The 16,074-nt window shown below is 39.1% G+C and overlaps 1 protein-coding gene across 4 annotated transcripts in view; it reads left to right on the top strand.

Annotated features, from left to right (window-relative positions):
- The window catches only part of SLC7A11 (solute carrier family 7 member 11), a 103,864-nt gene extending 89,261 nt beyond the window's left edge, over positions 1 to 14,603 (top strand). For all 4 annotated transcript variants that reach the window (XM_073804832.1, XM_073804831.1, XM_073804830.1 and 1 more), the window contains one exon: positions 6,961 to 14,603. In XM_073804832.1, the coding sequence (XP_073660933.1) occupies positions 6,961 to 7,028 (68 nt within the window). In that variant the 3' untranslated portion in view covers positions 7,029 to 14,603. The remainder of the gene's footprint in view (positions 1 to 6,960) is intronic.
- The last annotated feature ends 1,471 nt before the right edge of the window (positions 14,604 to 16,074 follow it).

The following is a 16,074-nucleotide window of genomic DNA, read 5'->3' on the forward strand; positions in this document are numbered from 1 at the left end:
GCTTCAGGACCAGTAACAGTTTGAAGAGGTTTTGTGGAGACCAATTACAGAGATAAGAGGTGGACAAGAGCTAATATCTCAGGAAAGTGGAGTCACAGGGTTCTAAGACTGTCGAGATAAAATGACTGTAGAAATCAGCTAGCCCAGTGACCCCTGCACTTTAGTGTCTATCAGAATCACAGATTTATGGGCCCTACCTTCAGTTTCTGATTCAGTAGGTCTAGGATGAGGCTTCAGAGTTGTATTTCTGATATCTCAGATGATTCTAATGTTGCTGGCCTGGGGATTATACTTTGAGAACCACTGATCTAGTCCAAGACCCTCATTCTTCTTTATTTATTAATTAATTTTTAAATTAAGAAAAAACGGACCTATAACATCGTGGAAGTTTAAGGTGTAGGAAGTGTTGATTTTGATATATTTATATATTGCATTAGATAAAACACAGTAGCGTTAGCTGGCACCTTGACAATGTCTTTATCATGGTAAACATCTTTTATCATTTGTTGTCCTTGAGAACAGTTAAGTTATAGTCTCTTGACAACTTTTATAATACAGTATTGTTGACTATAATCTCCAGAACTTATATATTTACTAGTTGTACGTTTGTACCCTTAAACAACATCTCTTTAATTTCCCCACCCCTCCAGCCCATGGTAAGCACTCTCTGCTTTCACAAGTTCAGTTTTTTAAGATTCCACATATAAGTGACATCATACAGTATTGTCTTTATCTGTCTAACTTATGTCACTTAGCATATGTCTTACAAGTCCACCCATGTTGTTGCAAATGCAGGATTTCCTTTTTTCTCATGGCTGAATAATATTGCAGTTGTGATATATATACCACATCTTCTTTATCCATTCATCTGTTGATGGACACTTAAGTTATTTCCTTATCTTGGCTACTGTGAATAATGCTGCAGTGAACATGGGTGTACAGACATCCCTTTGAGATACTGATTTGAATTCCTTTGAGTACATACCCAGGAGCGGAATTGCTGGATCATACCTACCATAGTTCAATTTTCAATTTTTTGAGGAACCGCCATACTGTTTTGCACACTGGCTATACTGATTTACATTCCCGTTAACAGTGTATAAGGGTTCCTTTTCCTCTACATCCTCACCATTTGTTATCTCTTGTCTTTTTGATAAAAGCCATCCTTTTGCTAAGGTGAAGGTGATATTGTGATTTTGATTTTCATTTCCATGATGATTAGTGATGTTGAACACCTTTGCATAATACCTCTTGGCCATTTGTATACCTTCTTTGGAAAAATATCTATTCAGGTCCTTTGCCAATTTTTAAATTGGATTATTTTCTTTTTTGCTATCGAGTTGTGAGTTCTTTTTATATTTTGGAGAGTAGTCCCTTATCAGATGTATAGTTTGCAAATGTTTTCTCCCATTCTGTAGGTTGTCTTTTCATTTTATTGATTGTTACCTTTGCTATGCAGAAGCTCCTTAGTTTAATGCAATTACACTTATTTATTTTAGTTTCTGTTGCCTGTGCTTCTGGTGGCTTATCCAAGAAATCATTGCCTAGACCAATATCAAGGATCTTTTCCCCTATGTTTTCTTCTAGGAGTTTTATAGTTTCAGATCTTGCATTTAAATCTTTGATCCGTTTCAAGTTAATTTTTGTGATTGGCATGAGGTAGGGGTTCAGTTTCATTCTTTTGCATATGGATATCTAGTTGTCCCAGATACCATTTATGGAGGAAACTGTCCTTTCTCTATGGTGTGTTCTCGACACCCTTGTCAAAAATTAGTTGACCATATATGTGGGAGTTTACCTCTGTGCTCTCCATTCTGTTCCACTGATCTGTATGCCTGTTTTTATGATAATACCGTACTGTTTTTTTTTTAAGATTTATTTATTTATTTTTGGCTGCATTGGGTCTTAGTTGCGACACGCAGTCTCTTCATTGTTGTGCACAGGCTTCTCTCTAGTTGTGGCGTACAGGTTTTCTCTTCTCTAGTTGTGGCACGCAGACTCCAGAGCGCATGGGCTCTGTAGTTTGCAGCACTCGGGCTCTCTCCTTGAGGCGCGCGAGCTCAGTAGTTGGGGGCGTGTGGGCTTAGTTGCCCCACTGCACGTGGGATCTTAGTTCCCTGACCAGAGATCGAACCCACGTCCCCTGCATCGTAAGGTGGATTCTTTACCACTGGACCGCCAGGGAAGTCCGCATAATGTTTTGATTGCTATAACTTTATAATATAGCTTGAAATCAGGTATTACAGTACCTCCAGCTCCGTCCTTCTCTCTTAGGATTACTTTGTGGCTCTAAATAAATTTTAGAATAGTTTGTTTCTATTTCTGTGAAAAATGTCAGTGGAATTGTGATCAGGATTGCATTGAATCTGTAGATCACTTTGGGTCATATGAACATTTTCACAATATTACTTCTTTCAGTCTAGGAACATGAGGTATCTTTCCATTTGTTTGTGTCTTCTTCAGTTTCTTTCCTGAAAGTCTTATAGCTTTTAGTGTATAGGTCTTTCACCTCCTTGGTTAAATTTATTCCTAGGTATTTTAATTTGTTTGATGCTATTGTCAATGAGATTGCTTTCTAATTTCTTTTTCAGATAATTCATTGTTAATATATAGTAATACAACTGATTTCTGTGTGTCAATTTTGTATCCTGCAATTTTACTGAATTTTTTTTATTATTTCTAACAGTTTTTTAGGGGTCTTTGGGATTTTCTATATAAGATCATGTCATCTGTGAACAGAGATCATTTTACTTCTTCCTTTTTTTTTTCTTTTTTTGCGGTACGCGGGCCTCTCACTGCTGTGGCCTCTCCCGTTGCGGAGCACAGGCTCCGGACGCGCAGGCTCAGCGGCCATGGCCCACGGGCCCAGCCGCTCCGCGGCATGTGGGATCTTCCCAGACCGGGGCGCGAACCCGTGTCCCCTGCATCGGCAGGCAGACTCTCTACCACTGCGCCACCAGGGAAGCCCTTCCTTTTTGATATGGATACATTTTACTTATTTTTCTGCCTAATTGCTCTGGCTTAGTACTATGTTGAATGCATCCTTGCGTTCCAGAGATAAAACCCACTTGATCATGGTGAGTGATCCGTTTAACGTGTTGTTGAATTTGGGTGGCTAAAATTTTGTTGAGAATTTTTGCATCTGTATTCATCAGGGCTATTGGTCAGTAATATTCTTTTCTTATAGTGTCTTTGTCTGGACTTAGTATCAGGGTAATGCTGGCCTCATAAAATGAGTTTGGAAGTGTTCCCTCTTCTTCATACTTTCATATCTTTTCATGCTACTGATTAGCATATTTTGGTTTCAGCTTAAAGAACTCCTTTTAGCGTTTCTTGCAGGGCAGGTCTAATGACTACAAATTCCTTTAGCTGTTGTCGACCTGGGAAAGTCTTTCTCTCTCCTTCCTTTCTATAGGACAGCTTTTCTGGGTGAAGTATTCTTGGTGGTAGTTTTTTTTCCTCTGAGCGTTTTGAATAAATCATCCCATTCTCTCCTGGTCTGTAAGATTTCTGCTGAGACGTTTGCCGATAGGCTTATCAAGATTCCCTCATATGTGATGATTCTTTTATGTCTTGCTGCTTTCAAGATTCCCTTTTTGTCTTTGATTTTTGAGAGCTTGACTATAATGTCTCAGTGAAGTGAATGTCTCAGTGAAGACCTCTTTGGGTTGAATCGGTTTGGAGATCTTTGAGCTTCTTGTACCTTGATGGCTGTATCTCTCCCCAGATTTGAAAATTTTCGGCCATTATATGTTTAAATAAGTTTTATGTCTCTTTCTCCTTCTCTTCTCCTTCTGGGACTCCCATAATATGGATAATTTTTCTTTTGATCATGTTCCACAGTTCATGCAGGCTTTCTTCTTTTTTATTCTAATTTCTTTATTCTCCTCTGAGTGGAAAATATCAAGAGGTCTGTCTTGAAGCTCCAGGATTCTTTCTTGTGCCTGATTGAGGCTACGCGTCAAAGCTATTACATTTTTCATTTCATTCATTGTATTCTTCTCCAAATTTTCTGATTTTTTTTTAACGGGTCCTATTTCTTTGTTGAATTTCTCATTTTGTTCATATACTATTCCAGAGTTCATTGATCTGTCTGTGTTCTCTCACATATCACTCAGCTTCCTTCAAATCATTATTTTGAATTCTTTCTCAGATTAGTCACAGATCTTTATTTCCTTAGGGGCAGTTAGTGGAGTGGTATTGCATTCCTTTGGTGATGTCATGTTTCCTTGCTTTTTCATGTTTCTGATGGGTTTGTGTTGATATCTGTGCATTTGAGAATGATGTCACCTCTTCCAGTCTTTTCAGACTGGCTTCAGTAGGGAAAGACTTTCACCTGGAGGTGGCTGTTAGCGCACCTGCTGACTGGGATGCAGTGTCTTTGGTTCCCGAGAAGGCACAGCGATGTAGTCTCTATGCCACTCCACTGGTTGAGGCTGAAATTGGCCAGACTGTGGGGTTCTTATATGGCTAAGGCTGCAGAGGACCCATAGGTGGCAGGTAGGGCTATTGGTATCTTCAGAGGCTAAGGCTGCTGACATCTTCCCGCGCTCCTCTACTTTTTTGCTCTTGGAAGGAGCCTCTGAGGACACCCCTCCTGGTGCCTGTTCTGATGTGCTGACACCCAGAGTTCTCAGAGCAGCATTGGAACTGAGGTCCGGGGATCAGGCACTCGTGGAACTACCACAGTGCCAGGGTCCTGGAGCACAGCCACACTGTGTCTAGGGCATGGACATGTGCAGATATCCTATGGAACTGGTACTGGGGTCTCAAGGGCTCACTACTGTGACTTGTGCTGGTGAAAGGGAATATGGCAGTGACGGGGGCCCTGGGATGACAAGGTGCGGTGGTGGCTTGGGCAGAAAAGGCCCAAGAGTGCAGTGGTAGCCCAGCCTGGGAATGGTAGGTCAAAGTCTGACCTCTGCCCCCACCCCTCCCACCGCCCGCTGGGAGCGCTCACAGGATAGCAATAGTACGACTCCGGTAGTTGTTAAAGCCGTGTGTTGGGACTCAGGGAACTGGGCACAGGGTAGTGGCAGCAAGCCCTTGGCAATGACAGTTCAGAGCCGCCACCTGGGATGGGGGGTGAAGTTCAGGGCGGTGGTAGCCTGGTCCCAGCCTCCGTGGGTCAGAGTCCTGACCTGGAATCTGAGGGGCGGGGCTCAGGGCAGTGGTGGCACCGCTGGCAAAGATGGCTCAAGAGCCTCGATCTGGGATGGAGGCGGAGCTCAGGGTAGAGGCAGCCCAGTCCCAGCAATGGAGGGTCTCAGCCTTGACCAGACCTGCCATGGGGGTGGGACTCAGGATAGTGGCTTTGCCCTTAGCAATGATGAGTCAGAGCCAGGACCTGGGACCTGGGAGGCAGTAAGAACTCACCTCAGCAATGACACTTCAAAGTCTTGACCTGGGATGGGGCGGGGGGGTGAGGCACAGGGCAACAGCCAATTCGGGCAGCCAAAGCACGACTTGGGACCCAGGAGGCACGGCTCAGGTCAGGGAGATTGCCTCGGTAATGGTGGAGCAAGGCCCCAACCTGGGGCTGGGGTGGGCAAAGAGCCATGGCAGCTCTGGTGTCCTCTGTGGAGATGTGCTGTGGCACCCAATGTGTGAGAGGCGGGCAGAGCAACAACTGGGACCCCTGAGGGCAGGTCTCACCTCAGCAGCACCTCCAGCCTCTGGGAGCAGATCCAGAAGAGGGGGGTCCTACAGGCTGCTCCACCAGCTAGGGTCAGCGTCGCTGAAGACTGAGAGACTCTTGTACCCAAAGCTGCAGACATCCACAGTGGCGAGGCTTGCTGTGGTCCTTCTGCTCTCCTTCTCCCCATGTGGTGACCTTCCTGAGAGGATTCCTCCTGGTGCCCAGCAGCTCCCGACTGGGGGATGGGGTGATGGGGACAAAATGCTTCCTTTGCTTTTGTCCGTGGCCATCCTTGATTTTTGAGCTCTGCCAGGTGTTTTGCTGCTGCTTCTTTGTTGTCTAGAGCTTTCCCTGAGCTGTTTTCTTCCATCTGTAACTGTTTATTGTTCTTGGTTTTCTTTTCTGTTTGCTTGTTTTGGGGGGTGGGGGACCTCCCGGCCCTCCGTCTTGCTGACATCACTCCCAAGTCCCCCCCATTCTATAGAGGAGGCAAATGAGGCCCTAGGAGATAAAATGTTTTGCTCAATAATACACTACAAGTTTGAGACTGGAAATTATATTCTGATTCTTCTGATTTTGCTGAGGAGTTGGATGTACTCTCATAGGTGCAAAAACAACAAACCAATTTAGACTCAATATGAAGTATATTTTTGAACATTTATTTATATCTTGGTCCTATTGTCTCAAAATATTTTCAGCCTCCTGGTTTGGGAATAAAAGTCCTTATCTGAACGCAAAATACTAATGTATTTTTTTTAGTAAATTTTATTTTTTTATTTTTGGCTGCATTGAGTCTTCATTGTTGCATGCAGACTTTCTCTAGTTGTGGTGAGCGGGGGCTGCTCTTCGTTGCGGTGCGCGGGCTTCTCATTGCTGTGGCTTCTCTTGTTGCAGAGCACGGGCTCTAGGCACGCAGGCTTTAGTAGTTGTTGTACGTGGGCTCAGTAGCTGTGGCTCGTGGGCTCTAGAGGGCAGGCTCAGTAGTTGTGGCACACAGGCTTAGTTGCTTCGCAGCATGTGGGATCTTCTCGGACCAGGGCTCGAACGCGTGTCCCCTGCATTGGCAGGCGGATTCTTAACCACTGCACCACCAGGGAAGCCCCGGTATTAATATATTCTTGCTGAGAAGCCATCATGGGAAGTTACAGAGGTGACTAATAAATTAATTGAGCATGATAGGATTCTAATGAAATAAGTAATTCTTGAAAGAGATAGGCGGTTGTGAGTTTTCAATATTCAATCCCCAATAATTTGCATTTTGCTGTTTTTATGCATTTCTGATTTCTGTGCATTTTAAATTTCTCTTCTTTATTTCTTTGTAGACATTACAACCAGAACATTACAAATAATACTGGAAGTCGTACCAGAAGAAGATTGTCATAAATTATAAATTAATGCATTTGAAGTCTTGGCAATTCATCCTTGGCTTTGTTTCTGCCCAAAGGGCTGAAACAAAAAATGGATCTTCTAAGAAATTTAGTTATTACTCCATGTGGTTATAGAACGCTGATACGCAATTATACCATAAGTTCACATGATCATTGAGTCCCTGATACCTACCTGTTGAGGTTAGGAAAAACGACTACAGAATGGAAATTACTTTAGTGGTCTTTCTCTATAACATATCTTATGGCTAAGAACCTTCAGACTGAAAACTGAGATGTTTTCTTTAATATGGGTTTTGTAAAAACAATTTTTATATACTATAGATAACTGTACTGTGAAAATTGTTTTCTACTCTTCTGGGGAAAACAAAAAAGTGTATGTCATCATTATGGACAGAGGAAAGAAAGAAATTTATTTTACATTGGCATTGCATTGCTTCCCACAGATATCAACTTAGATATCATACATGTTTTAATGGATTATACCCAGAGCATTTTGAAAAAGAAAAAAAGCTTAGGGGTATGCCTAATTGTGATGAATACATTAAAGAAGAGTTTCTAGGGGCTATTGTTTATGAGGCAAATCCAGGAATTATGTTTAAGTAAAAAAAATGCTTGAGAATTTATTATGTTAGGATTTTTTTCACTCATTATCAGGAAGCTCCGTAGTTACGTGCCATTTGTTTTCATGGCAGCCTAATTGATCAGGAAAGGATGTAACGCCTGTCCTAGAGCAAAACAAAAGTCAGTTTGGTATTAAATCCTCTTAAGCATGATCATGTGTTTCACTAATAATTTACTCTTTGATAAATACATCTAAATATGTGCATTTTTAAATCTTCAAGTTATAATATCAACAGGAGACGGAAATCACCAAGAAAGAAAATGCCCAAAATACTATGCCCAACTCTATAGTTCTACATACATTGTTAGTGTTTCTGAACATTTTTTAAAAATCTCATAGCTGTTTTTACATGAATTAATGTAATGAATTTTGATGAATTGGTGAAAATTGATGAATTTGGTGATGAATTTTGACAGTTTTACGTTTTCTTTGTACATTTTATATTGTTAAAATATCTCTTTGGACAAAACTGTCCAGATCAATTAGGAAAAGACTTATATTTACATAAAAATTAAGGAAGAAATGTCACTGCTAAATAAGATTTACAACTGATGTTTCTAAGAATGTTTCCATTTCTCTCTCTAGGCTTTAATTTCCTGACAAAGTAAAAGAGATAACTGATAAATTCACTGAAAGAAACTGTACATGAAATGTATATATTCAGACAGGTATTTACTATGCTGGGTTTAGAAAATACTGTGGAATTTTCAAATAAGAATAATATAATGATGAAATTTGTTAACCATTATTTACTTAAGTCTCAGAGTAAATAGTCATGGCCAGAATTTTTTCATTCTGTAATTTTTGTCCATTTGAAAAGAAGAATTTTTGGAAGAATTACACTGATTCAAATCATTAAGAGCAGATATATAGAGTTCATAGACAGTTGATCAAAGTAGAAATGATGATAATTTGAGGCAATTTCAATTAATTAATTTTCAATTCGTTAATTTCAATTTCAAAATTTAATTCAGTTAATTAAATTTCATTCAATTAAATTTCAATTTAATATCTATCTGAGATTGAAATTTTGTCAGCCAAACGTAGTGTTTGGGTCTTTAAGTGAATTTATAAAAATTCCTTCCTTTTTCTCTTACCATGGATTTTCAGAATTTGATCTGTAGTCTGTACAGCTTATATCCATTTGTCTACATCTGTCCCCACTAAATTGTTGCTATCGGTGAAAACAGATTTGCTTTATATTCTTGTTTACAGTCTAGGCCCATGTAATCTAAACCAGCAAACTCTCCTGGAATTGTTTTTTTCCCCTAATGAAAAAAAAAATGGTAAAGTCTCATGGAGAAGTTTGTATAGTTACTGATTAATTCCTGAGGTTAATGTGGGAGATAGGTCTCCTGATTTTAGTTATTTTAGTTTTAGTTCTAATTTCTCTTTATGTCATTATACAAGCTAACTAGATTACATATTCATTATTATTTTCATCATTTTAAAAAATGATTTTTGCATTGTTAAATTTCTAATGCCATTGTAGTACCATTTTAACCAGATGGAAAGTCAGTCAGTAATTTTTTTTTTTTTTTTTTGCGGTACGTGGGCCTCTCACTGTTGCGGCCTCTCCCGTTGCGGAGCACAGGCTCCGGACGCGCAGGCTCAGCGGCCATGGCTCACGGGCCCAGCCGCTCCACGGCATGTGGGATCTTCCCGGACCGGGGCGCGAACCCACGTCCCCTGCGCCGGCAGGCGGACTCTCAACCACTGCGCCACCAGGGAAGCCCAGTAATTTTTTTTTAAAGCGATGAGGATTAAGTTGTATTTCTACTTATCCTTAGGATACATCATGACAAGATACAGGGCTTCTGTAATCATTCAATAGTCGTAACATTTATTTGGAATGGTATTATGTCAAGCAGATTCTAGTTTGAAAACTCTCTTACACACTTTTATATGTATATATTTTTTTATGCTAAGTAATTTTTTCTCATATATTTAGGAAAATTTTTTCTCATATATATTTTTCTCATATATCGAACTGTTAGATGTGATACATTTGTACCAGTGTGCATATTCAAATGTTTAAATACATTTTATCAGTTTATTGTAACACAAAAAAGTAAAAGTAGCCAATATAGTTTACGACGGCTAATACACTATTTTCAAATGTTCCGCTCTTTTGGTGCATAGATTCTCAAGTATTTAAATATGAATTTAGTAGATCTAGTAAAGACCTCCAAAGCTAAAACAATTTGCTAGGAGAAATGGAGTGATTCTCCTTAATAATTATGAATATTTCAGTAAACGTTTTTGACCCCTTTTAAAAAATATTAGACTAGTTTTCTGAGATTTTTCTAAGATTGAATGAAGAAAACTGACTATTATAACTGGTGTCTTGGTCAGCTAGGAGTAGACCCTCTTCTTATCTTTCTTTAGGAGATTAAAGATTTGCCCTAGAAAAGATGGCTGACTCCAGCGCCAAACATAAACGTTAGATGTGTGTATGCACACATTTGCATACGTGCTTATACCGTATCTCCCCTGCCTCTGCTGGCACAAAAATAGGACAGATTATTAAATTACATTTCCAATTCACGGCAGTTTCTCTAACACTAAGATATCCAAGTTGAAACAAGTTTCTACATTGTTTTATGTGTCTGGTACAGTTGTTTCCCCAGTTGCTATTTGATATATCATCAGATGGTTAACATGAGTATAATTACATAACTCAATAGAATTCTATGTTGAACTGAATCAGTCTTCAGGAAACTTATTATCTCTATTTGAGATGAATGTAATGCTAACTGAGAAAGGGAGCATCTTTGACCTATAGCTGATTTCTTATAATTGAGGAGTGGGTTATGAAAAGATGGAAAACTAAAGGTCAGAGTAGCAGGAAATGAAAGGTAGTATGTGATTGGAGGGAACGATATTTTGATCTAACTTATTATGCAATATAATCAGAGAAATATTAAAAATTAACTGTCTGCTGTACACAGGGACTTTGATTATGCCCTTGTGAATCCCCTGAAAGCTAATGAAATGTAAGCTTCAGTGCCCCTTACTTAGACATGCCCTTTCCTAGGTCCTGTACCTAATTTTTCATTAGGAATTTTGTATTACGTTTCTTGAACGTTAGCAAAATTATATATACTTCTGGCCCTAAAAAAATCTGCATCTGTCCCTGTGAGAAAGGTCAAAGTACTCCCATTACTTTATCTATTAGAAATAAGCGTGGGGTATTTGTAGGATATATTTTTAAGTAGTAAAGTTGTGAGTTAATTGAAATATCTCTATATAACTAAGTGGCTTTCTCATAGTACATATTATATGTGGTATATAAGGAGAGAGTTTCACTTTGGACATATTTTATGTGTCAATTCTGAATGATAGAAGAACAATGAATGGGATTTTAATTGTATCTCTTTTTCTTAGTTTGGAAAGAAATAGAGAGAGATTTGAAATTTGAATGCAGAGGAGTCAAGAAATTTGATTTTAGTTAAATAAAACCTTGTTTCATTTCACCCTACGTGATGTGCTGTATGTTGGTGCTGATAATGTTTACAGAGCTACATTTTCCGTAACCATTCGAAGTCAGGAATTAAAGCATGGCGTTGTGTGACTGACAAGAAGCTCATGGTGGATATAAATTAGAGTAGATAGAGTCATCTTAGCAGCTTCTGTTTACATTATTTATATATATAGGTAAAAGAATTATTACCTATAAATGTATTTTAGGTTAATTTTCCCATAAACAGTATTTTTAATTTATCTCAATATATATAATACCTAAAAGTGTAACCTCTAGGTATTATTAGTACTGTACTTAAAAAGATATTTTAATAGCCAGTTTTGGGAGTTAATCCTTCTTTTTGTCGCATTTTTCAAATCAGTTGGAGTCTAAAAATAAATGCTTGGTCTATTTTTAGGTCTGATAACAAATTCACAGAGGCATACATCATGGTCTCACAGAAAGTTCACCAGTTTTCCATATGTTGTGAGATAATTGCCCGTCCCTACAATCTTGTCAGGATAATAACTTGATCTTTCTGAACCGGTTCTCTGTTTCCTTCGAGTTAATCACATGGTTCCCTGTATGTTTTATTTTTTTGACATGATATTTTTCAAGATAGGAGTGAGTCTTCATTTTATACAATTACTTGATATTCTTAGCCTGAAACTACCACTCCGGTTATGCCCTTGTGTGTGTCCCTGCCCCCTTCTCTCTCTTACCGTTGGCTTTAAAATGTCAGTGGAAGATGGTTACAGTCTCCAGACAGTTATCTGTTACACGTGTGCATTTTGGCTACTTGGATCAAGGGTACCTTTATAGTATCAATAAGTGCCTTAACAGTTTTATAGATAATCTCTCAAGAAACTGTGGAGCATTTAGGTGTCTAGCAGCCGTACAGATGGACGCACTGTTTTGAAAGTGAGCATACTTTTTTCCCTCAACATGTACACTACTGATTTTATTTTTAAAAGTATGACTTTCAAATGAATTAATTTCTTGGTTAGAAGACTTGCCTCCCGAATCCTTATTACCTCTTGTGGAAGCCTCTAAAGGCCATGTTGAAAACTGGAGAGGAAAAAAAAAAAAAAAAAAAAGACATGCACAGTTATCTCTTTTGCAGCAGTGACAGTGACGTATTTTGAGTCCTTTGTGCACCAGGGTATTTTGTACAGCGTCTTGTGGGAAGACAGATTAGGCCTTTGGTTGTTACAGCTGTATAACCGGTTGGGTTGTGATTGGCCTGACTGAACTGAGGATTGTGAAGTTAGAGCCCACTTATTCCTACTGATTAATATTCTTCTGCGCACGCTCTGAAGCACATTCAGAGCGCACCAGGAGGCGATGCAATGTGGTTCCCTGGTTTGAGGTTTGAGCTGTCTTATTTTAAAGCATGTCTGAATTCTTTTTTTCCCTAGCATTTCTCCTTCATTCCAAATTTCCACTTCCTGACTAATGGAATATAAAGTAAAAATACTTTGGAGAAGTAAAACACAGATTATTTCAAATGAGCGTACGCTTATAACAGAATAGAAATGATCTACGTTAAACTACTGTGTATGCTAATTACTTCAGACACTACCACGGGGCACTTTTAAATTGCTCTGGAAGCAAAAACAGTACATATAACTATGGTTAGCACACAAGCCCCCTGCAAAGATTTTAAGTAGTCTGGGATTCTTTTTTTTTTTTTTTTTTTCTTTTTTTTAAGTCTGGGATTATTTTGATCCTCTTTTTGGAGAAATTTTTTCCTTTTGGTTTTTCCTTGTGAATGTTGTTACTACTGCTTTAAATCTAGAACTTAACTGTTGATACTTAGTATCTTGAAAACAGGGTTCATCTTTTGACAGTATCCATCTGTGTTCAGAGAGTGGCATATCACCTTACTCTTGCTTACTGTGGACACAGACATTTGCCCCAAATTTCTGTCTTTTTGTAGATGGATTGCAGCACAATAGTAATGAATTTTCAGGGGTACCTTTCAGCATTTGGGGAACTTTGCGAACATAAGCATCAGATGTGTTTTAAAAAAAAAAACAAACAAAAATTGCTTATTACCATGTAATGCAGTGTCTTCTCCTGACGCCAAACTGGTGAACAAACGTGTATTGATAGAATTGTTTCACTGATGCTAAATGTTGACTACCTGCAGTTTTATAATAAGTGCAAGTCACAGAGAGGCAAGACAAATGGCTTCTTGTACTGAATGCTTCGAGAACTTAATTTGTCCTAATTTTCTGACAAAGATTTGACTCTGGGTTTCAGAGAGCTTGGTTTTTACTTATCAGAGAGCAGATTAGATGGTAGTGATGTACTGATAGACACGGTTTTCAGTTATTGACTCAGAATTCATCTCAGGATGAATCTTTGACGTTGTTTTATTGTCTGTATATCTGTATTGACTTTATTAACATGGGTTTAGCGAGCTCTGTGCTAAAATTTGACCTGGTAGCAATAATTTCTTTTTCAACTATCAAGGGGCAGAAAAATCCGTATGTATTGTAATGTTCATTAACATATTACTAGGTACTATACATGAATGTATTTCAGTGCTTTTCACAGTCTATGGTAAGCTTCAGTAATACGTGCCAATGCAATCAATTTACCCAGTGGGAAAGCAGTCCGGTTATCCTGAAGGGCTGTTCTGGCAGCTGTCTCTGATCTGTGCTTAGATTGTCATTTATAGACCAGCTATATCCATTAACTTGGATCTGGAATGGGTTCATCATGACCTTGGACCATTCATTGTGAGTAGGGGCGGGTGCGCTTGCGGGGCTGCTCTAAAATACAGGAACAAGAAGTTCAGCTGAGGGAGAGGGAGGCCTGACATCCTACACGGTCCTCATCTGTGGTGGGGTCTCTTCATCTTAGCATCGTGATAATGCAACTCAGTAAATGGGATTGTGCTATTTTATACAAATTTTGCACAATATCTTCTATTGCTAAATTCTTAAAGAGCAACATTTCTTTTCTGTATCTACATTCCAACCATCTTAGAAGTACTAAGATAATTAACTATGAAAATATAAATGGTGCCAAGGGACTTTCATCTGTGGACTGTGCTGTTTCTTAGGGTTCTGTGGCACTGATGCCTATACCAGCATGTGATATGTGACATAAAATGGGTTTTTCTACAGCTTAATGATTTCCCTCCAGGGAGGGTTCTGGTACAGCCGTCACACTGCCAGATGGTGTTTACGGGCTATTTGTGTGAGTGGTAAGATGCTATGAAATAAGTGTGATTTCATCTGATGGAAACTCTGCACGTGTTTTTGTATGGAATAGATTTTGGTGCAATATGACGTCACTCAATGTTGCATTGAATTTAATTTCAGTTGTATTTATGTATATGTATACCTGTCATGCTTCTAGTTGCTTCAACCTTTGTATATATATTTTTGTACATATTTTTAGTAGAAAACATTTGACATGGAAGTTAAATAAACATTTGATAGTTTACCTAATAAAAACCACGTTGTGTTTTTGGTTGTTTTTTGTTTGTTTTGTGTTCTTTTTTTTAGCAGTGTCCATTCCATTAAATTGAAGGCTTTGGTTTTAATGATTGGATTTATCTGTCACTCATTATGTGAATTTGTTGAAGTATCCCACTTCACAACGATTTCCTGTACTAAAAACTGAAAGTGGTGGCGGATTTAGCAAACACTCTAGACATTCTTCTTCCTCATGGCCTACATCCATCTGTCCTCTGCTCTGAAATATCTAGCAACTTCTCTTTTCTTTTTTCACCTGTCCTAATTCAGTCTTCTTATTTCCCACCTCTTAACAAAAGTCTCGTTTCTTGTCTCTCTATAATTCAGCCTTCACATGTTTCCCCAGAATGTTCTTTCTGAAACACAAATATAGTAAAAACCCTCTATGGGGACTTCCCTGGTGGCGCAGTGGTTAAGAATCCACCTGCCAATGCAGGGGACATGGGTTCGAGCCCTGGTCCGGGAAGATCCCACATGCCGTGGAGCAACTAAGCCCGTGCACCACAACTACTGAGCCCGCGCACCCTAGAGCCCGTGCTCCACAACAAGAGAAGCCACCGCAATGAGAAGCCCCTGCACTGCAATGAAGAGCAGCCCCTGCTCGCCGCAACTAGAGAAAGCGTGCGCAGCAACGAAGACCCAACGCAGCCAAAAATAAGTAAGTGAAATAAATTTATTTTAAGAAAAGAGATTTGTACATGTTTAAAAAAACCCTCTATGATTTCACATCTAGTAATTATTAATATTTTTTTCTGGGTGGGTAATATCAATACTTCTGTACAGCACACTGGGCTTTCCGTAATCTGCCACGTTTCTTTCTCCAGGTACAAGTGACCACTTCCATATTCTCTGCCACAATATTAAATGTCTTTCTAGTAGTCTAACAAGGAAAATATGCCATCATTTCATTTGACATAGTGCAGATTCCTACAGGAATTATATTTCCTTCTACCATTCCTATCTCCTATACCCAGCGTAGCGTACTTCTACCCAACATTCAAGTTTGAGATTCAAAAGTCACTTCTTCCGAAAACTTTCCCCAAGCTGGTTCAGGACCTGAGCCCTGACCATCTCCATCTTCTGGGGTGCGCTTCTTTTGTAGAACTCGCTGTAAACCATTGTAATCGATATGCTCGATTCCTTTCTCTGCCTGGATTTGCCAATTTTTAGTTGTCTTTTACTGACTAAAGTGTAGTAGGTGCTCAGTGCTTTAGATTCATACATTCAAGAAATGAACAAATGACTTTTATTCATTAGGTTTCATGATAAACTTTTTTCCGAAGTAGTTTACAGTACCTTTAAATGTAAGCAATCTGTTAGCTTCTGTGAAATTCTGTGAAATGTCTTACCTTCAGAATATAAGGAAACTGGAGAGTTTCAGACTCTCTCCTCTCCTGTTCGTTGTCTCTTTCTCCCCACCTCTGCATCCCCAGTTCATGTTGGTAGGTGGGTCTTGAATAGAGGAAATGAGC

Source organism: Tursiops truncatus, chromosome 5 (assembly GCF_011762595.2).
Source record: "Tursiops truncatus isolate mTurTru1 chromosome 5, mTurTru1.mat.Y, whole genome shotgun sequence".
NCBI lineage: Eukaryota > Metazoa > Chordata > Mammalia > Artiodactyla > Delphinidae > Tursiops > Tursiops truncatus.